Source organism: Spermophilus citellus, assembly GCF_964194105.1.
Source record: "Spermophilus citellus genome assembly, chromosome: 3".
NCBI classification, from domain to species: Eukaryota; Metazoa; Chordata; class Mammalia; order Rodentia; family Sciuridae; genus Spermophilus; species Spermophilus citellus.
The window spans coordinates 85,891,205-85,914,481 of NC_138184.1; the positions used below are offsets into that span (position 1 = coordinate 85,891,205).

Here is a 23,277-nt window from a genome sequence, read left to right on the forward strand (position 1 = left end):
TGGGTAGCTCTAAGTCTCCACTTATTCTTTTTTTAAGTGTCATATTTCCCAAGGTCTAGCCATCCAGTCCCCTAATCCCTACTATGAGCTGTTAGACTCTTTCTTTAGTGTTTTACTATTTATCATGAACAGTACAATAACAAACATCTCTGCACACATACACAGAAGTTTCTCTAATAACCATCTAGAAATGGAACTGCTAGATTTTAGGATGGACTGCTTTCAGCTTTACCCAGAATCCTCAGCCCTGGGGAGGTCCCTTGCTGTTGGATGTGTGCTTGCCTGGCCGAGGCAGCCGACCTCCCTGGGAATGCCCCTCACCTGCCTGCACCAGGCAGCTCCTCCAGAGAAGCGGAACCAGTAGAACACGTGTGCCTAAGAAGTTTATTTCAAGGAGCTGGCTTGCATGATTGCAGGGCCGGCTGGGATCTCAGGCAGGTGCTGCTACTGCAGCCTGAAGCAGAATTTTCTCTTCCAAGGAAAAAAATCTCAGTCTTGCTCTTAAGGTTTTTCAGTGGATTAGATGAGGCCCACCCAGATGATAGAGGACAAACTCTGTTACTTAAGGTACCTGACTATAGATGTTCACCACACCCACAAGACACCCTTCTGGCCAGACTTAGATTAGTGTCAGGCCTGGCAAGCTGAATTGGCTCAGAAACCTAACCCACTCAGTCCCCCATCCAACCAGGTGCCATCTTTGAGGTCAAGGCCAGTGTTTTACAATGTCAAGAACATATCCAGTCCAGTTATCAACATCTTAAAAATCTAAAGTTGTTGGTGAGTTAGAGCAAAAACCACTTGATCTTCCTCCTCCTAGCTACTGCTATGTGGAGCTGCATTAGCAGATTTCCCGTTAGCCTTTGTTTCCTGGAACGAACTCCCCTGGAGCAGGATGTATTTTCCTTTGACCAGGCTTTTGGATTCTGCATGCTTCTGTCCTATTAAGATTTTTGCGTTCGTTGGAATGCGTGTTCCTCCATCTCTGGAGGTGACGTCCCCAGAATTGCTCTCGTTGCTTCCACTCATTTCCTTGGCTACCGCTCAGTCACCCTAGCCGCCTAGCAGACCAGACTGTCCTCTTGCAGCTGGTGCCAATGGACCTAAGCAAAAGTCAGAATTCTTATTTTGAAAGAGGAAGGGAAGAAGGGATGTTAAGAGGCACCAGCGGTCTCTGTCCCCAGATGTTTGTTTATCCCTCGTTTATAGATGAAAGACCTAGGCTCAGCAAGGCATGTTACCTTACCCAGGGTCACACAGCAAGTCTGTGTTGGAGCAATGAATTGAAAGGCCAGGTCTTTCAGATGCCACAGGAGATGCCCCCCGGAGCCTACAGCAAAAATAGAATAATAAACGTTATGTGTAATACAGAACGTAATGACAGGGAGCTAATGCGCCTAGCACTGTCCTGTCTCTATTGACTTATTTCATCCTCATAGCGCCCTATGCCAGATGAAGAAACTGAGGCACAGAGAAGGTAGGTGACTTGCCAAATTTAGTAAATAAGTGACAGGGCTGGGACTTGAATTCTGGCTTCTAGTTCCAGAACCCACATTCTTTCTGGGGCAGGGGCAGGGCTTCATGCATGCTAGGAGAGTGCTCTACCACTGAGTGATGTCCCCATACCCTTTTTCTTTATTTTTTAAGTTTTGAGACAGGGTCTTGCTGAGTTGCTGAGGCTGGCCCCAAACTTGCAATCCTCCTGCCTCAGCCTCCAGGGTTGCTGGGGTTACAGGCATGGGCCCCTGTGCCCTGCCAGAATGAACATCCTTAACCACTGCCCAGCTGCTGCCTCTCCCCACCTGCATGCTGCTGCCCAGCTGCCACAACTGCAGTGACAACAGAAACTGCTCCACACCACAGGACACATCAGAACCATGCCCTGCCAACCAGGCACCGCCCACTCCAGCTTGGCCCCCTCTGACCCACAGCCTTCTCCTTCAGCCACCCAGCACCCCCTTCTCTGTCTCTGGGGACAACACATTTTTTTTGTTGTTCTTGTTTTGTTTTCTTTCCTTCACTCCGTTTTCTGGAAGACTCTCAAAGGCCACATTCTACCGCCAAGGGACCTGGCAGGGACAGGGCCCCACGGGCACCTGGGATTTCCTGAACCCCAGCCTCCACGGGTGTGTGGGAGGCGGCGTTCCTTATTTATTGGACTCGTCCTGCCCAGCTCCACACCCCCCAAGCTGTTGTTCCCCGCTGGGGAAGATGAAAAACGGCCCCAGACAATGGGAGACAAGGCACGCCACATGGCCCCCGCAGTTTAATTTCCTTTAATTCATTTTATATTGAACCAAATGATACTGTTTGTTTTTAATGGCAAACACTCAGCGCGGAGGAGGGGCGGCCAGGCCTCCTCCTGGGGAAATTAGGAACACAGCTGCTATTGCGAATCCACACTCCCCCTCCTGCCCCCCAACCTCCACCCCACTCCTGTCTCCATCGCGGGGCCTCTGGAAATCCATTTCCAGGTTGAAAGATGATAACTTTTACCAGCTTGGATGGTCGCTGTCCAGAGAAGGGCCTGGCTCCACCCCAGCTGCCATCACCTCTGGGAACCTTCCCATGTGGGCCCAAGACCTGCCTTCCCTGGGAGTGCCTGAGTACCTGGGAACGGGTGCTGTGGCTCCTTCTGGAGAAGCACCCAGCCCAGGCAGGATCCATCCAGTGCCCTCTCCCAGGAATGGGAGAGCACAGAGCTGGGTACACTGAGAACCAAGCGCCTCCATTCCTTCTGCTCGGGAAGCGCACAGGCCAGGGCCAGAGTCTTGCTTCACCAGAATCCACATTTTAACTCCATCCCCAGGGAACCAGGTGCTCAGGAAAGCTGGGGAAGCAGAGCACAGAGGTGAGGTTTTGCACTTCTGCTCTGAGGAGTCTGGAATTCTCTTCCTGTGGCCGAGAGGTGTGGTGCTTCTTTGAAGCCTCAGATAATCCAGAATCTTCCAAAGGCCCCTTATGCTGAAGTAGGTGGGCGTCTGGTGCAGTTCTTGTGGGTAAAGGGAACTTGAAAGAGGAGCTGGCCCCGGGAAAGGCTGCTTCGGGCCTTGGCCCGCCTGTGGCTTTGGTGGGGGCCAAGCCAAGATGATGAACACCCAACTTGGACACCCTGGAGACCTGGCCTGTTCCTCAAAGACCAGGATACACCCCCGCCCTCATGTTTGCAGCCTCTTAGACCCAGAAAGACCTGCTCCACGGATGAGGAAGCCGAGGCCCTGCAGTGACTGCTTCCAGGTCACGTGGTACATCCTCTCCTGTACTTGAGATGTTTACTGGATCCTAGCAGAGTGCCAGGCACTGTGCCAGAGGGCACTGCCCAGACCCAGGACTCAGCCCAAAGCACTCACTGGGGGGCACATAGGGAAGCAGTAACCCCAGGGCCTTCTGGGAAAACAGAGGGACCTCTATGCCAGACCCCAGCTAGGCCTCTCTAGTGAAGGTGACATCCAAAATGAATGTTGAAGCATGACAGAGGTGATCCAGGCCATGCAAGGCCAGAAAGGGATACCAGGGAGAGGGTCAGCCAGAGCCATGGCATGGAGGTGGACAGCAGCTTGGTGTGTGCGTTTCTCCAGAGAACTCTAGAACATCACATTCCCTGGAGACAAGCCCCATGCAGGCAAAAATGATGTCTGTTGTGTGTCTGCTACACATAGGGACACAGCCGCTGTGCAGTGACCACAGGGTGAGTGGGTGTCAGGAGTTGATGTGAACCTGCGTCCTGGGCAGGACAGGGAGGCCCGAGTCTTTGGCTCCCAGGTCCTACATTTCCAGCCACATTGTGGGTGCGTGGTGGCCACCAGCTCTCTATCCTGGGCGGGCAGGGATTTGTTAGCCAGCTTAAGTGCCCTCCTCCAGACGAATGATTAGGGAGGCTGCCCAGCTCCACAGGGCAGCCCCAGGGATGTCCACTCCACCCCCCTGTCCTGGGCAGCCCTGGAGTCATGCCTGGCTGGCGCTCTGCGGTGGCCTCTTGTTGGCTTCCACTGCTTAGGTGGACAGGATGGCCCTGCTGCCATGGTTTCCAATGTTCCTCCTCCCCTTGGGGGCAGGGGGCAGGGAGGAAAGGGAGTCAGCATTGAGACTGGTCTCAGGGAGCCTTGAAGCCTAAAAGATTCCATCCATTATGGATTGAAAAGGGCTCCGAGTCTGTTTGAGTTCTGCCATTTCCATGAGGATTCCCTCTGGCCAGATACCCCCATCACTCTGTGTCTCACCTCCTGTATCAGAAGAGAACTAACTAATCCTTGTCTCCCCTCAGGATTTGGGGGACAGTTTTTAGGTGAACTAAAACATAAGTTCGAGCAGCAGAGGTAGAGGTGCTCTCGGCCATTCTGGGCACATGTAGACACTCATGTATGTTTCTTCCTCTTGTGCCTTCTGCACGGCACTCCCCGGCAAAGCCAGGCCTTGCTCCTGCCCCGCCCCATGAGCCACCCGCTGAGGCCTGGCCAGCTTCTAATTATTCTCAGGATCCAGAAGTACCATGTTTGGAATTTTGAATGAGTCAAAGAAAGAAGAACATGTTTTGCTTACTAAGTGCCCAGCCCCGGGCAGACTTGTCCCCATAACTGCATACCCTTGGGTGCACAGTTCATGGCATCCAGCTCCCTTGCCTCCTCTGAAGACATGGTTGTTGATGCAGGTTGAGGAAATACCTGGGTCCAGAAGTGTTTCTAATTTCAGGGTTTTTTTAGATTTTGCAATATTCACTGAGATTTGACCAGTTGAACATCCCTCATCAGAAAAATCCAAAACCCTAAATTCTCCAAAATCTATACAGTTCAAAAAGTTTCAGATTTTAGAGCATTTTGGGTTTCAGATTTTCAGATTAGGTATGCTCAATCTATCAGTGATTTGGGAGGGTTAGCACTAGAGATTTCAGTTCCTGCTGAATCTTAGCTTAGGGTGTGACCTTGCTCTAACTTCAAGGGGTGGGGAGAGGGAATGAAAGATCTAGGACCCAGGGAGTCCACCCCTAGGACAGAGACTTGTTCCCTTCTGTGTCCTCACTCTTGGTTTCTTCAAAAATACATGCTGAGTGACAGGGACAGAAGCAGAGGCAGGGGTGCTAAGGAAAGGAGGAGGTGCCGTCTGTTCTCTTATGGGCTTGACCAGGTCGCTGCAATCCCCTGGGGCTTGGAATTATCAAGCATGGAGAGAAGAGTTGCCCGCTATGGCTGAGGCAGGGGTAGGTGCCCTGGATCTAGGGCTGTTCCTAACGTAAGAGGAAGAAGGCAACATCCTGAGAGTTTCAGGACTGTGACAGCCTGCAGCCTTCTGGCACCTGCCCGCCTGCCCTGGCCCTGGCCTCTCCTTCCAGCCTGACCTCCATCGGTCCGGTCACTCAACACTCATTTACAATTTCTCTCAACCCCTCTCCAACCCCAGATTGTGCTCTTGTTCTGTCGCCCCCAGGCTTTGCTCCCCTTACCAGGAACACCATCTCCCCAACCCCAACCCCGTCTGCTCTCTCTCAGGTCCCTGTTTAGACACCACTTCCACTGGGAAGCCTTGGCCTTTCCCTGGCCCCAGGTGGGGCTGGGTGGCTCACCAGTGTGCTCCCACAGCCCCCGGGCTGCTTCTGTTCTGAATGCATCACAGGGTGTTGTGATGGCTGGTTTCTCTCCCCCACTAGACTTCACACCCACTAAAGAGGAATCCGGTCTCTTACATTTTCTTTCATCCCTGGCATAGTTCACAGCACGGGAAGTTCATGAGAACCTTGCAAAGGCACGCTTTCTGAGGCAGGCAGTGTGGTGGTGTTTGGGAAGGGCTGCTAGGCTCAGTCAAGCAGGTTTCGTCTCAGCTGCTCTGCGAATTAGCCATGGGCCTTGGGTGAACCTCAGTTTTCTCGTCTGTGTGATGGGGATACTAACTACACCATTGTCAGGATTCGGCAAGATCATGTCAGTCAGAGCCTTTTGATCACTGCAGCTCAGTAAGTAGCAGCCAGAGTCCATTATTTAGTGAAAATAATCAGGTAAGCAGAGGAAGGGGAACTGGGAGGAAGTTGCCACCCTTCCCATCATTCCCTAGGAGTAGAGGATAGTAATTGTCACTGCTACATTACAGAAGCCAGTCACTCTGCACCTGCTCCATGCTGGCACTGTCCTGGGCTCTTTAATTCATCCATCTAGCTGCTGATTCATTCAACCAATGTTTTGTTTGTTTGTTTTTGTTTGGTTGGTTGGTTGTTTTTTTGACTCCCTACTCTGTGCCAGGCTCAGGACTATGTCCTGGAATCTAGTAGTGAGTGAGCAGATTATCTGCTCTCAAGGGACTTACACACATAAGATACTGAAATAAATAAGCACCGTGTCCAGTGGTAAAAAATAAAACAGGAAATGCTGAGGTTGAGGCTACTTTTTCAATAGTGATCAAGGAAGGTCATTGGGATGGTGACATTCATCCACAGTGGTGCCCTTGTCTATGTGGTTCAGAGTGCTGGGATCTAGACCACCAGGAACAGAGGCACCCCCTGCCCTCTGAATCCCTCTGTCCTTCCCTGCACCTTGTCCCCTAGTGCTTGAAGAGGCCGCCAGCCTCTTCTCTTCTGGAGAAGACCTGCCGGTGCTGGGCAGTTGCAGCGCAGAGCATTTGTGCCTATAACTGTAGCTGACATGGGGACATGTAAGCACATCCATCCACCTGGGACTAGGACAGAGGGAAGAGGCCGCCTTTCCACAGCTAACAGGGTCCCAGGCCACTTGGGTCTTAATCATCAACATCTTATAATTGGGCCTCTCCAGGGTCCTGGGAGCAGGGCCCTGTTGCAAGGAGGCTCCTGGAACACAGTTGCTGGGGCACGTGGCCTGGGCCTTTCTGTTCATGGGGCCGAGGCGCTCAGATCAAGGGAACTGTGGCCAATGAAACTGGGCCTCACCTGCTGCTGCTGCTGCTGCTGCTGCTGCTGCTGCTGCTGAGCAGATCTCTACTCACAGCCTGGCAACTCCTGGGGAGCCTCACTCCAGCCCCAGGGACAGATGTCAGCTGGTCCCCAGGGTCAAGCACCAGGAGACATCACCGCCACTGGTATGCTTTCTGGCCTCCTCATCGTGGGCATGGGAGCCAGAAGAGCAGAGAAAGGACTTTTGTAGGAAAGTGGGTTTTTTTTTTTTTTTTCACATTTTTCACAGCTGTAGGCTTTGCTCCTGAGGCTGACGTGCTTGTACATGAGAAGATCCACACTGACATCAGGGAGACATGGATTCGGGTCCCACAAACTTCTCTGAAACTGAGCCTGTTTCCCTCACTTACAAATTGGGTTCATAATTTTCCCCCTGCCTCACCAGGCAATTACAGTCGATTTTTAAAGTGAGCAAGCAAATTTTCAGCTTGTGGCTTTTTGAAAATAACAGTTGTAAAAAACAATAACAAACAGCCATGCCCCCAGCGCAACATACGAAGGCCTTGGCAATCCCGAGCACGGCTCTTAGGTTCCATCCATCTCCTTCCCTCCCTCTGCCCTACAAGAGTTTTGGGGTTGCCGTCCCCTTGTTTCCCTTGTGTCTGCTTTTGTGTGGTTTTTATATCTCCCTCCTTGCTGAGCTGTCAGTCATGAGTGTAGCAGGCACAGGCAACGAAAACCTTCTCCCTTCTACACCTGATTCCCTTCAAGTTCCTCCTCTCAGCCTCTCCTCTCTGCTACCAAGCAGGCACACTGCTAGTTGGGAAACGAGCATCAAGCTTGTCAGTACTGTAGCAGACTTACAGTTAATAGGCTCTGAGCAAGCACCAGGGGGACTTTACTGTGAGTCAAGTACCTGTGCCACGGGGCTTGCACTTCCTAGAAAGTATGGAATAGGCCCACACTTTACACTCAAAACAGGGTTTGGATGTCACACTGCCCATCAGTCTGAGCCAACAGGTCTCTGCTTTTGCTCCAAAAATATACTGTATGACAGGCACTGCAGAGACGTGGGGGAAAGAAGGTGAGTGAACCAGACCAACTGAAGCAGACGAGGTCTCTGCTCTCATTTGATTGGGCAGATCACCATGAAACACAAGCACAAATCATGAAATTACAATAAGCGCTAGGAAGAAAATAAAATAACTCACAGACAATGCATTTAGGTCAACTGGAAGGGCTTTCTCTGTGGAAATAATATTTGAGCTGAAACCAGGACTCCCTCACCATCTGACTTGGGGGAAAATAAATGTAGTTTTCTGATCTGCAAAATGCGGTTGGTAATAGTCCTAGCTTTGCTGTTCTTGTCAGGCCAGGAATGTTCTCAGCACAGCCACTCAGTGCTCTTTCCCCCCTTTCCCTGATGTCCCCGGCACTCCTGGCAGTGTGTTGGGGTGAGCAGTTAAATGAGGGGAGATCTGCCAGCAAGTGAATCGAATCGTGAGGCCCTCTAATAGCGTCTCACCCGACCTCCTTTGACTGGGTTTGATGACTGAGCCTGGGGAAAGGAGAGAGGGAGGGGAAAGGGCCATTGTGGAGTAGGTATAGTGGAGTAGAAAGGTCCTGTAGGGTCAAGTAAGCGTGGTCCCGTCCCCTCTCTGAGCCTTCTCTCCATATAATACGGTGTCTCGCGACAGTCACTTTGAACAGAAAGTGCCCGGCCAGCAAGGCCATCATCACTGCTCCCACCAAGGCCAGGAGGAACGAGGGCAAAGGGGCAGGGGCCTGGGGCACAGCGAGCGAGAAGAACGCCAGTCCCTGTTCCACGCGGCCCTGGCCGGGTAACGGGGCAGATCCCTTCGCCCCCTGAGCCTCGAGGAGGTCGCTGTCCGCCGAGGCCAAGAGCCGCGGCCTGGGAACCGGCACCAGGGCGCCGGGAGCCCGGCCACAGTCGGCAGCGCGCACAGCCGGGCGGCCCGGGCGCGAGGCTGTGACCTCATCGGCCGGCGCCGTCCCGGGGGGCCATGAGATCATGAGATGCCGGCGCTTGCCGAGGAGTCGATTTGCTAGGAGCGCGGGGACAGCCGGCCGCCCGCCAGGGTGATCTCATCGGGGCCCGGGGGGAGGAGGCAGGCGGCCCGGCCCGCCTGCGCCGCCCAGAGGGGGATTGATGGCCGCCGCTGCCCGGTGACGTCACCCACAGCGCCCGTTGCCGGGCAACGCGCGCCGCCGGCCCCGCCCCTCGCTGGCCCCGCCCCCCGCCAGGCTCTAGACTCGTTCTTTTTCCTTTCTTCTTTCCCCCATCGTTTTGCGGTGAAGTATGTGCTGTAAAGCGCTCTGACTACATGTGTATGCAGCCTCCCAGATAAAGGTATCCACTGCGCTGTCCAATAGTAAATAGAAATTTAAGGCAAGCCACACAGTCACTTGAAATGTTCCAGGAGACACATTAAGCAAAAAAGGAACAGGTGACATTCTTTTTGATTTTTTTTTTAACTAACCCTAATAGGTTCAAAATAGCTTCACCGTGTAATCTATTTAAAAATGCAACGAGGTATTTTACTTCTGTATTGCTGCTTTTCTAACACGTTGGAATTCCCTGGGTAGTGGAGATTATCAGTACATCTCAGTTCTGAGTAGCCACATTGCGAGTGCTCAATGACCGCACGTGATGAGTGGACACTGTATTGGACTCTGCAGATGTAGAACATTTCCAGCACTCACCAGGCTCCTTTGTTCCAGCTTCCCCTCACCGAGGGCACCCATGGTTCTGAATCTTATTCACCCTCTTCAGTTCTCCATCTCTCTCTTTCCAAACCTTGTATCTTTTTTCTCTCTCTCCCTGCATCTTACTGATCTACTAGGGCCTTCACTTCCCTGTTTTTCACAGGGCTTAAAGCATCGGATGGGAAATCAGACAGGATTTAAATCCTGGCTCTACTGCTGTCTAGCAACTTGAGACCACATACCTCACCTCTTTGAGCCTTTTGCTCGCCTGTTAACTGGTGCCAATAATAACAGTGTCCATCTCTTCCGGTGCTCAGAGTTTGGGGCCAGGATGCAGCCATTAAGTTCTACAGAGAAACTCTCAATGCCAGACTGTAAGCCAGCCAAGCCCTCTAGTTCTGTTCATTTCTCTCTTCTTCCTAGAGGGCTGTCATTGGTCTAGCCTCTGCCTCTCTATTCTTCCCTCCCCTGCTTCTGTGTTTGAGCTTCTCATCTGAGAAATTGAAGTTGATCCTAACTACCCACAAGAGCCATCTGATTGCAAATGGCCCATGGTATGTGCTTAATAGTTGCCTTCTTGCCATTCCCCTGCACCCTGTACCCTTCCTTCTCTCCTCGTCTGCATTGCTGGGTGCCATTGTATCGAGGCCTCTGACGCTCGTCATTTCTCTATGCTTTTCTTCTGCCACAGCCGGTTTCCCCTTCTGTTTCTCGCTCCCTTCCTGTGCTCCTCCCTAGCAACCTTTCTTGTCAACAGTTCTTTCCATCAACACCTTCCCCCCCACCACCCCGTGCCACTCTTGGTCACACTGCTCAGAAGTGGTTCTGAGTCCCCAGTCCCCGCCCCAGCCTTCTCCAAATGGAGAAGACCTGCCGGTGCCCGCTGGCCCCTGCTGGTGGGATCAGCCTCTCGGAGGTCGCGCTGGGGCTGTTTTGTCCAGAGGGGCGCTGTCAGCGATGGCCCCCCCTCCCCCCCGTGCAGCCCCACAATTCCAACAGGCCCGCAGGCCGCCTTCCCAGGAAAACATTCCCGGAAAGCAAGCCTTTGTTTTGAGCCCCTCGCGCCAGCCCAGCCCAGTCCCCCAATTTCGGGGATTTCGTCCCCAGCGGCAGTCGGGAGCTAAAGGAGCCGTCCAAGGGAAGGACAGCAACGAGGGAAAGTCTCCGTGGAGACCCAGGGACACTTCCGAGGGACCCTTTTGGCCCGGGAGGCTGGAAGCCTTGTTTTCCCCACATTCAAGGCAGGTTGGCCGCGGCTGCGCGCCAGCCTGCTGCAGCAGAGCTGTCCATCCTCCTTTGCGGGACACCCCTGACCTCGGGGACCCGCCCCGTCCTTCCTGGTAGGTCTGATGGGACTGTCAGTCACGGGTCCCGCCCACTGCATGGGGTATGTGACCAGGACCCGCCAATCAGAGAACCTCATGACCAAATTTGGCTCAGAGTTGGGTTCCAAAGCAGAGGCTTGACTCCAAGGGCCATCCAAGCTTGCCGTTCAGTTTGACAAATGGGCCCAAGGAAAACACAGAAAATTCCCTCTTTCTAAGGGGCTGCCATTTTCATGACAGATACAGGTGCATCCTGCCCTTTTAGCTGTGTCAGCTGGAGCAGGTTACCTAACCACTCTGGGCTTCCATCTTCTCAATCGTAAACTGGGAGTATCAATAGCACCTACTTGATCATGTGTGCCCACCAGTGATCATGATTGCCAACCAGTGATGGTTGGTGCCCGACACATACATAACCTGATCAGAGTTCAGTCATCTTCATCGTCATCACCTACAGAGAGCTGGGTCCTGGGAGAAAGAGAAGGAAGAGAAGGAGTGACGGATCCATAGCAACAGACATGTGTACATTGTGTCATCTCCTGGGGTACCTGAAACCAGATCTGTCCCTGCCTCCCCAGTTTTTGACCTAATGCATTTCCTTCTTTGAAGGAAGCTAACTTCAAGTTAGCATTCTGTCACAACCAAAACTGACCCGAGTAGTTGTGTTAAGAGTGTATGGAAGCCCACAGTGTCAGAGCTGAGTCCACACCCCATCATCCAGAACAGAAGAACACTGAGACCCAGGGAGGAGAGATCAATTTGCCCAGGGTCACAGAGCCACTGAGAATGCACCCCTCACTCTCGGACTCCAAACGGTACTTTTAACACTGTTTTTACATTATCAGCAATGACATAGAAAAATCAATTCTTTCCCACTCTGCCTTCTTGGGCCTCTGCCATTCCCTTTAAGCAGGCTTAATTCAGTTCATCTGAAGGATATTTTATACTTGCCAGACTGCTAGTGGTGCTACAGCCAGCGCTTACTGAGCCCTTACCACATGCCAGGTGCTGAACAGGCATTAGCTCATTTATCCTCCCATGACCCCCAGGGGCCGGGGCCACCATCAGCCCCATATAACCAATGAGGAAAGGGAGGCATACACGGATGAAGTAACTCGCCCCAGGGAACTCAGTGAGAGGCAGAATCCAGCTTCAAACCCAAGCCATCTGATTCCAAAGTTCACGCCCCTCTCCCTGATTGGAAAGGCAGAGTCGAGACTTGCACCCGCACCCAATACCACCAGTCCTTCCTTCCTTCTACACTGCACATCCTTCCCAAGGTATTGTTTACCTAGCTTTGTGTCCTTAACAAGGGACTTAACTTCTCTGTGTCTTATGCCCTTCAGTAAAATGGGGATAATAGAGTGATCGCTCCGATCTTATAAGTCCTTGTGAGGATTAAATGAGTTGATACACAGTGCTTGTATTAACACCTGCTGGGGGACCAGCCCTCCATGGTATTAGCTCCAGCTTACAGATGTGGTAACAGAGCCACACCAGTGCATTCAGTATATGTGCAGTGAGCACCCCTTTGGATGCCCAAGCCCTCTTCCAGATTCTGCTGACAGAAATGGCACTGCCAAAGGACACCGAGCCCCCACATTTTGGGATATAACAGTGAAACACAGACACTGTTCAGGGACAGATGCAATAGGAAATGAGACCAGCATGCAGAGTGGGGTGTGTGTGACAGATGTGGGGCATGTGCTCTACAGCCTGCATCTTATTTATTTTGGACCTGTTTTGTCTCATCTCTAAAATAAGGTGGTGACAACAGAATACCCACGTGCCTGGATCACCACAAGGCTCAGCTCCAGCCGTGTCATGCATGGTGCCCTCCCTGTGAACTCGTGTTTAGATTTGCTCCCTTATTTAATCCTATGATCACCCTGGTGAGTGGGATCCAGGTTGCAAGGGCTCGTGAGAGCTCATGGTTAAATTTTCAGGAAATCTGCGTGCAGTTGTTAAACTCTTAGCACCTTAAAATTGGCCTTGTGGGAGTATTCACACCACAGATCGGCAAACTCAGAGATCAGGGCCTTTCCCCCTCCCCAGAGAGCTGGGTAGCCAGCACACCATGGTAGGCATGTGTGTGTGTGCATGTATATATATGTGTATTTAACCCCATGGATAGATGAAGAAACTGAGGTTCAGAGAAGTTCAATTATTGTCCCAAATCAACCAGTTTAGCAGGTGGCAGATCTGAGCTTGGAATCCCACATCCCGGGCCACTAACCACTGTGCAGTCCTATGTACCAAAAAGATTCGTCAACAGGCAAAACTTTATAAATATTCATTACTGAGCCTGATACAAAGGGGGACAAAAGGCTCAAGGCTTTCATTACTCCCCGTGAATTCCTCCCTGTGAAAGCAGCTAACAAGGATCTGATTAGGTCTCTTCTCTCTTCCTCTCCACCCCCATAATTTTTCCCATCATTTTTCCCATCTAGGTGCATTATTCTCAGAGCCCCCTCCTCTGTTCCTGTCTCTGTCTCCCGGCATCCCACTCTCCCTCATTACCACTGCCTTCTGCGCCAGCCTCTGTTGTTTCCGAGTTTCCCATTTCACTTCTGTCCCGCCCCCAGCCTGGCAGCGAGGAAGTCAAAATAGAATCCGCCTTCCCCACTCAACTGTTGCTGCCCCCCTGTTGGAATCCGAGCCCAGAACCTCTGCGCCCCAGCCAGGCTTGCAACAATTGCCACTGTTCTTCCCCCACGGGTGACAGGCAGGCCAGACGGCTCACGCTCGGATCGCTTCCCTTGTTCTCTGACACCCCAGAGAAACCACACGTTCCGTTTGATGGTCCTCAGAAATAACACGCTTAAGAAACCTGGAATTATAAAACTGCTTAATTACGGAGAGATGGTTTCACTGGGATATGCCCAGTTTTCCCTGGTGGTTTGATCTCTCTCTCTCTCTCAAAGTGGCCCACCCCACCCCACCAGCAGCTAATTGCTACTTTTAACATGGTGTCACATAGGCACTCACTCCCTTAATTTTATTTTCTGTGACATTAGTGCTTGCTTATAAAGTGGCATTCTCTCTTTGATGTTCCAAACTCTCCTTTGCCAGTGTTTCAGCTTTCCTTCACTGTCTGCAAACTATAGGAAGTTGGCATAAGTAATGGGGGTGGAATCTTTAGCTTTGGAGGACCCTGGTTATTAAATGAGCACCTATTATGGGAATAGATGCTGGGGATATATCCAGAGCCAAAAATCCTTTCCTGTTCTGAGGAGAGGGAAGGAAGGGAGCTTCATTGGTTGGGAAGGAGAGAGGGGAGGAAAGGAAGGAAGAAAGGATGAATGTATGGACAGATGGGTGATTGGGTGGATGAGTGGTTGGGTGGATGGATGGATAGATGGATTGATGGATGGATGGATGGATGGATGGATGGACTTTGGAGCTGCTGTGCCACTGTCCGTGTAAAACAAACATGGCAGCCACCCACACCTGTTCTCCCATCTCCGCCTCCCACAACATCCCTCCAGGAATGTTTCTAGGGGAAAGGGGGCTGGTGGGAGTCAGGAGGTGGGAAAGAAAGGCGCTTTGGGAAACTCTGACTTTCCAACAGAGAAGCAATCAGTTGCAAAGATAAAGACGAGTGGATCCCTTTCTTGGTCCTTGGCATGTGTGATACATCTTCCAGGGGTCCCCTCCTGAGTGGCCTGTGCCCAGCCATCAAGATGGATCTAAAGAGGTAGATATAAAGCAACATGTTTTTATAATCTTTCCTCCTTTAAATAAACGGAAAAAAGCAGAAAAACAAAAAGATGAGTATTTTTTTATGTTCATCATTTTTCCACTTGGAACTATAAAATAAGCATTTCTCCAGGTCAATAGATAACAGTTATCAGGATGGTTTCTTTTCTTTTCTTTTTGGTACTGGGAATTGAACTCAGGGGCACTCAACCACTGAGCCACATCCCAGCCCTATTCTTAATTTTATTTAGAGACAGGGTCTCACTGAGTTGCTTAGGGCTTCACTAAGTTGCTGAGGCTGGCTTTGAACTTGAGATCCTCCTGCCTCAGCCTCCCAAGCCACTGGGATGTTGGGCATGCCATCACCGTGCTCAGCAGGATGGTTTCTTTTTTTAACTTGTAATTTGAAATAACTTTAGATTTAGAAAAGTTCTAAAAGCTGTGCTGAGAGTCCAAGTATCCTTCGTCCAGCTTCCTCAAGTGTTAACATCCAATGTGACCATGGAACAGTTAACCAAGCCAGAAAAATTGGCATCAGTCCTGTTACCGTTCACCAACCTGCACAACCTATCGAGATGCTGTCGGTTGCCTCGTGAGCACCTTTTTTCCTGGTCCAGGATTGAGTCCAAGATCCCACGTGCATTTCTTAGTCTCCTATCTGACCATTTTTTGGTCTTTCCTTTGTCTTTGATCAGAGATGAATGTAAAGATGGTCATACAGTTCCTCTGTGGGCTGTGCCTCATTTGAACTTGTCCCTTGTTCTCTGATGATTAGATGGAGGTTACATATTTTGGATGTGAGTCCCACAGAAGGGTGCCATGTCTTGCCTGCGCATCCTATCAGAGAGTTCAGGACGTCACTAGGACTATTACCGGGGATATTAACCTTGACTCCTTGGTTAATGTGGTGTGTGGTGAGAGTGGTATGTTTGCTTTCTTTACTATAAAGCTGCTATTTTTCAGGATAATTTTTTTAATGACTGTCTGGTTTTCCATTATAGCTCTCTAATATAATCAGACCGACCGTCTTTTTAAGCATTTTTGTTTGTGACTTTTTTGCCGTTGTAACAAAGAATGCTGTGGCAACCATTCCCCAGGGTACGTCTTTCCGTGTTTCCTTAATTATTTTATCCATATAATTGCTGGAGCAAAAAATGACTCACATTTTGGGGGCTGGGGCTGTAGCTTAGTGGCAGAGCGTTTGGCTAGCACGTGTGTGGCTCTGGGTTTGATCCTTAGCACCACATAAAAATAAACAAAATAAAGGCATGCTATCCATCTACAAGGACAAAAAAAAGTTGTTGTTTTTTTAAGTTACTTATACCAGGCACAGTGGCACATACCTGTCATCCCAGTGACTCAAGTGGCTGAGACAGGAGGATTGCAAGTTCAAAGCCAGGTTCAGCAAAAAGCAAGGTACTGAGCAACTCAGTGAGACCCTGTCTCTAAATAAAATACAAAATAGAGCTGGGGATGTGGCTCAGTGGTTGAGGGCCCCTGAGTTCAAACCCCAGTACCTCCCCCCAAAAAAAGTTGCTTACATTTTTAAGACTTTGGATGCCTGGGGTAGGGTTACATGCTTATTTTTATGTTTTTTTTTTGTTATCAACTGTAGTAAAGTATAACTTAAATATATACAACAAGATGCATAGATTTCAGGCATATGTTTCTGTGAGTTGTAGCAAATGCATACACCCGTATCACCACCATCCCAATCAACACGTAGGATATTTCTACTTTCCAAAATGCCCTGGTGCCTGCTGGGCATCCTCCCAACCCTCCCTCCAGGAAGCCATAGGTCTGACTTCTCTCACCCCAGGTGAGTGTTACCTCTTCTTGGACTTTATACAAACCAGAATTACAATATAGTCATTAATAGCTGTCTTCTTTAATTCAGCATAACGTCTATGAGATCCATCCACAGTGCTGCAGATATCAGCCATTTGTTGATTGTTACTGCCAAGCAGGACCCTATTGTATAAACATCGCCAGAATTTGTTTATCTGTTCTTCCGCTGATGGACGTTTTGGCTGTTTCCAGTTTGGGGATTTTTATGGACAGAGCTGCTGAGAACATTTGTGTACATTTGGGGCTTAGTTTCCATTTCCCTTGGGCAGATGATACCTCAGGGTAGAATCAAAGGGCCACAGGACAGGTGTACATTCACCTTCACTAGACACAACAGGGCGGGGTTCTTTTCACCTCCACTTTCTAGCACAAGCCACAGAAAGCTCCAGGGACTTATCAGTGAGCAAAGGGAAGAAAGGGGCTAGAACTGGAGGCCAATCCCAGTGCCAGGTGCTTGTCCATTCATCTGCTTCGATCCTCGGAGAAATTCCATAAGGTGGGCAATGGGATTCCCGTCCTGTAGGTGAGGACGCAGGCTCGGGAGCGTGTGGGAGGATGAGAGTCACACCCAGCCTGGTGGAGGCCCCACGACATCCATCCTGCCTCCTCAGCTGGCAGTGACAGGGACATGCATCTCCTTGTCCCCAGCCTCCTCCTGGACTCACCTGCTCCCTTGGGACAGTCACCTGCAATGCCTCTGCCTCCACCAGCCCTCTAGGGTGGTCTGGGGGGGGCAGTGAGGGAGTGACCATCTCCCCGCATCCAGTGCTCAGCCCTCCAAGCTACAGCAAGAACCCAAGAGTGACCCCACTCCAGCCCTCTACCAGAAAAGTCTAGGGTTTCTCCCTCCCTGAAACCTGATCCTCAGTGCTTTGATCTTCTGGGCTGGTGGGTGTTGGGTGAGGACATCGGGCAGGGGCCAAGTCTCCCTGGCCATATCGGGCCCCATTAGAGCTGGCCTGAGTGCTTTCCAAAGCTGATTAATGGCCTGCCTGTGACCTGGAATGTCATTACTGCTGGGCCAGTTTCCCCCCACCCCCAGCTTGGTCCTCTGGGTCTTTATTGCTAATAATAATTGATGCTCTTTGTGTGGCTGCAGGGAAAGTTCTATCTGGTTATCGAGGAGCTGAGCCAGCTGTTCCGATCACTGGTCCCCATCCAGCTGTGGTACAAATACATCATGGGGGACGACTCCTCCAACAGCTACTTCCTGGGAGGGGTCCTGATCGTTCTCTACAGTGTCTGCAAGGTGAGATTACCCTCTGAGGATCCCAGTGTGCGACTGTGGCATCCAGCAGATTCACAATGGCGAGCCAGCCTAGTTCTCTAAGATATTTTCTTCACCCCCAAAAGATATCCTGTACCTATTAAACAGCCATCCCTCCCACAGGCCCTCACACCCCCTGATCTGTGTCTCTGAATCTCTCAATTCTGGATGCTTCCTATACATGGAATCTTTCCATGCACCACCACCTTTCCTGTTTGGCTTCCCTCACTAAGCTTACCACGTCTGAGGTACACCCACAGGAGAGCACATGTCACTCCCTATAATGGCTGAGTCCAGCCTAATTTCTTGCCTGGGAAGCTCACCATATGCTGCCTTTTCACACAGTCATCTTCACAACCACCAGCCTGTATACCCTTCGGACTCCTATATTATAGGTGAGGAAACTGAGGTTTGAGGGAGATGCAGTTACTTGCCCACAGTCACTCAGAGCAAGCATCAAATCCAGGCAGGCTGTTTCCAAAGCCCAGAGCACTTCACCTCCTTGTCACTGAATTTCCTTTAACTCCTTATCTCAAAAACATTATCCCTCTCATCTTGCATGCCCTAACTCCTCAAATCAGAACACGGTACTTTTCATTTTTAGTACAAATCAGGATTTTTTCCCTCCCCTAAAAACAAATACATTCTCTTGTTCTTTTGAAGCATTGTCTTTTTACGGCTTTAGCAGATCCTGGGAGAATGCATGCCTTCTATTTCCTTCCTCCCAGGGGACTAGCCACCCAACTGAGCAGTGTCAGTCAAGGGGGTCTATTCTGCTTGCTCGCTCGTGGATCGACTGGTAGTGGCTGAGTGGAGTGCTAGATGGAAAAAGATCATCCTTCAGGCTTTGCCTGGGCTCAGGAGAAGTGTGCTGTGATTGATTAGTGATGCCTGCTCTGGACTTAGGAGGGGGAAGAAAGCTGTATGTGTGCCATTTATTTTCTGTGGGTCTCAGGAAGCAAGACAAAGGCCAAGCAAGTCTTGGACACTTTTCAGCCGTCATTCTTCTCTCCTTTTTAGTCATTTGATATCTGCGGCCGTGTGGGTGGAGTTAGGAAAGCCCTGAAGCTTCTCTGCACCTCCCAGGTGAGTTGGTCTCAGGTGGTCCTGACTAAGGTCATGGGAACTAGGAGCTGAAAACGAAAGCAGCCCCTTCTTACCCCCAGCTCTCACAGTGCTCCTGAGGGCCTCACTTTCACAAGGGACTATAACCGTTTTTCTTTCTCTCTTTCCTAAACAGAATTATGGGGTCCGAGCCACGGGGCAGCAGTGCACAGAAGCTGGTGACATATGTGCCATCTGCCAGGCTGAGTTCCGAGAACCTCTGATCCTCCTGTGCCAGGTGAGAGGGGTTCAGGTTGGGCCTAGGGGACTGGGGCTGAGGCACAGCAAGGTCCTGTCCCTGGAAAAGCTGCCCCATGACCAAATCTCAGGGCTCTGGCTTGGGTCTTTGGGAGCAACCTTGTCAAGACCAGTGGCTCGTACCCTAACTGCCCAAGGCCGGTCAGATCCAGGTTTGAATCTCAGCTCTTCCTGTTTAGCTGACTGGCCTTGGGCAGATGACTTCACCTCTCTGAGCCTCGTGTCATTAGTAAAATGTAGAAATGCCAAATTCAGTGTGGAGTCATGTAAGAACAGTCCAAGTGTGAATCCTTGTTAGGGTCTGTAAACAAGTCAGGATGGCAATGTTAGGGTCTGTAAACAAGTCAGGATGGCACCGGGCAAATGTTAGAGTCTGTAAACAAGTCTGGATGGCGCCTGGCAAAATGCCAGAGGGAGTGGTTTGTAAAGTAATGCCAGCGAGCCATTAAGTGTGAAAATTTCTTATTGGTTGACTGATATATCTAGTTTATGCTAATTAAGATAAGCTGTGTGGAATGTATAAATACTGCTCCCGTCCTACAATAAACGGCTCCCACCCCTGCTGTATCAATGTAAACAAGTTGTTCGTCACCCCCCAGCTATTTTGCCCAGCCAGCAGGGCTGCGGCAAATCCTAGCACTATTCCCGTCTCCATCTGCCTCTCCCCCAGCCATGTATGAAATGAGCATAATGTTAATTATAATACCTACTTCAGGGAGCTGGCATCTAGTACACTGGTACAGTGCTTATCTAGCATGTGCAAGGTCCTGGGTTCAATTCCCAGCTTCAAAAAAATAATATTATACTACTAATAATAACTACTGCATCATGCTTTTATGATTCAATGAGATTATCTATGGAAAGGACTAAGTTTTGATCTTTTAACCTATAAGTTGATAACATTATACTTCTTATTGTTGGTAATTATCAGCGTTTGTTTTCACTATTAGTTGAGAATCACCAAACCATGGTGGTAAATGCTGGTTAGCCCCTTTCAACTCTCAAGATATGTCTGTGCTCCCTTCCCTGACATCAGGAGCCAGGTGTCAATTCAGCCAATATGTATTGGGTCAAAGTGTCCTATCAGAAGGAGAGGCGAAGGGCATGCAGATTCTGTCCCCTTCTCTGGAAGCTCATGGTCTCCCTGGGGAGAGAGACATATACATAAATAACTATGAAACAAGGCAGGCGGTGATAAGTGCTGTGTAAGAGAGATTCATGCAGCGTCCCAGGGGACCCGGGCAGAGCGATGAGTTCCAGGCTGGGAAGGCTTTTCGGAGGAGTCATGAAGCCTGGAGACCAGACGGACTGGAAAAGCAGATGGCCCGCCATCTTTCCCTCAAGGTGGGACAGGAGACGGGGTCTTCTTTTAGCACCAGCGAAAATGTTTTTGTTGTTTGCTGTTTGGGGATTGTAAAGGAATTTGTTTTTAATTTAACTTTTGATTTTGTTTCCGTGTAACTCAATAATGTGTTCGCATGAATCGAAATTCAAAAAAGAAGACCTAAAGAGACATGACAGCTAAATGCAATCTGAGACCTGGTTTGGATCCCAGATCAGAGAGAGGACATTGGAAAAGCTAGCTTTATAAAATCTGAATCGAGTTGGGGATTTAGTTGATAGTAATGTGCCAGTGTGGATTTTTTAGCTTTGACGAATGTACCACATCGATGCAAGAGATAATATTTGGACAAACTAGGTGAGGGGGATACAGACATTTTCTATTCTGTCTTTGCAACTTTTCTGTAAGCCTAAATTTATCCAAAAATTAAGAGTTTATTTAAAAAAAATTTTTTTGCAATATATACAAAGGATGGTAATAGGCCACCTCCCCTGCCCCCCCATCTCTCTAATCCTGTCAACCTACACAAGCAACTACTGTTACCAAATTCTACTACTACTGTTACTGTTACCAACACAGTATATGTGTTAGGTATATACATATTCACGCACACACACACACACACACACACACACACACACGCATACACAAACTCAGATACACACATGAATGTATCTTTTTTAAAAAAAAATATGTTAAAGTGTATTCTTACCCACTTGTCTTTTTACCTTGCAATTCTGTCTTAGGATCTCTCCTTACTCTGTGTTATAACTATATAACATGCCATTTTATGAATAAACCTAAATTTATTTAACCATTGTTCTACCGATAGGCATTTAGTAGCTTTTATCTTCTATTATTACAGATATGGCTAGCTCAAAGATTCTGAAATGGGGAGATCAGTTCTAGCTACCTCACCGTTTCAGGTTGACTCAATGAGTTAATTCAAGTGAAATATCTAAAGCTGTGCCTGGCACATGGTCATGGTTGAATGCATACAGCTCTTAGGGACACACATTCCATTTCACAAGTGCATGAGCTCTTGGTAGGATAAATTCCTCGAGGTGGAATTCCCAGGTCACAGGTACACAGTTTTGACAGGTATTGCTCAATTGCCCTCCATAAAGAGAGTATCCGCTTACACCTCCAGTGCAAAGTGTGACATGGCCTCTTGTTCCCTCCCGCCTCAAAACACAGCATTATCAAGCCTCTTGTGAGCTTTGCCAATCTGACAGGTGACAAACTCTATCTCAGCGATGATTTAATTTGCATCTCCCTAATTACGAGCGTGGTTGAGCATCTTTTCATATGCTTCAGCACCATCTGTACTTTCTTCTCAGTTGCCGGGTTTATTTGAACATGATGTCAAGGTGAAAGTCTTTCTTCTTTTCTGGCAATCTCTCTGAGCATCAATCTGTTTGTCTTCTTCTCATTCCTCTCCTGGTACCACCACACTCTTCCCACAGCTGGATTAGAAATTCTTGCGGGGGTTCAGACAAGACCCCATTGTCCCAGACTAGGAGTGACAGCTATACCTAGTGGTGGTTGAAGACCACAAACATCATCAGGCTGAACACACATCTCAGTGTCACCTGGTCACTAGGAGCTGAGCCTGGAAGGGCAGAGATGACTTGCATGGGTCAGAGGGATTTGCTGACCTGTAAATGCACTGGATGTACAAACAAAGGAATGAATGACACAGCTTGGGTGTCACTTCATCCATAAAGTGTTCCTGACTCTGCTTCCCCAGATGAGTCACATTCTCGGCTATATGCCTGGTACATTTCCTTCATAGCACTTTTTTCCAGTGGCGAGCTAGATAATCCAGTGGATGACTGGTTGTGTAAGGTCTGTCTCTCTGTTGCCAAACTTCAAGCAGCTTGCAAGTGGAAACCATGGCTGTCTTGCTTAGCAACAGAGCCACAGTATGGACCAGTAAATATTGGATGGATGGATGGATGGATGGATGGATGGATGGATGGATATGGGATGGGATGGATAGGCAGGTAGATGGATGGATTGGATGGACAGACAGATGGGATGGGTGAAATGGGTGGACACACAGCTGGATAGGATAGTGACCAGGTGGACAAGTGGATGGGTGAGTGCACAGGTGAGTGGGTAGAGGTATAAGTGGGTGGGTAGCTCCATGTATGGATAAAAACACGAACAGATGGGTAAACAGATAAAAATCCGATGTGTAAATGGGTGGATGAGAGGGTCAAAGGCAGCTGGATAGAGGTATAAGAGGGTGGATGACTGCCTGTATGGATAGACAGATGGACAGATGGGTGATTGGATAAGTGAATATCAGATGTGTAGATGGGTGGACGGGTAGATGGATGGAGGGGCAAATGAATGAGTGGATGGATGAAGAACCCCCTTAGCTACAGTAGCATCCTGTCTGTCCTTCAGAGAGTCACTAGTGAAACTCAGTGTGTCACTTCCTCAGCCGCCGCCCCATCCCCTGAGCTAGGGCGTGGGAAACAGATTGCCCACTGAACTAGTCAGGCAGACCCCAACACATCCAGAGGTTGGACCTCTGCTCAGACATGTTTTAGTTTGTCTCTATGGTGTTTATGGCATATAGCCTCTCACCAGGCTACCAGGGAGCAGGGGCTAGGCATTTTGAACACAAAGTCAGAAACTTGGTTTGTTTAAAGGACTCCTTTGGCAAAGAGAAGAGTGAGCTGAGCGTGCTTTTGAGAAGAAACTGCCTTCCAACTCTTGGTCACTATGAGTTTGGCTTTTTTGAGTGTTGTATGTTATAAACATTCAACAAGAGAAGGGTGGATCCTATTAGTTTGGGACTTAAAAGGTGCTCCCATCTGACACTTAGAGGCCGTAGCTGTCT

At 49.6% G+C, this 23,277-nt stretch overlaps 1 protein-coding gene across 1 annotated transcript in view; it reads left to right on the forward strand.

Annotated features, from left to right (window-relative positions):
• Positions 1–23,277, forward strand: part of RNFT2 (ring finger protein, transmembrane 2) — a 67,690-nt gene that overhangs the window by 37,285 nt on the left and 7,128 nt on the right. The window contains exons 8-10 of the mRNA XM_081287980.1: positions 17,552–17,701; positions 18,740–18,805; positions 18,960–19,061. Of these exons, the coding sequence (XP_081144106.1) occupies positions 17,552–17,701; positions 18,740–18,805; positions 18,960–19,061 (318 nt within the window). The remainder of the gene's footprint in view (positions 1–17,551; positions 17,702–18,739; positions 18,806–18,959; positions 19,062–23,277) is intronic.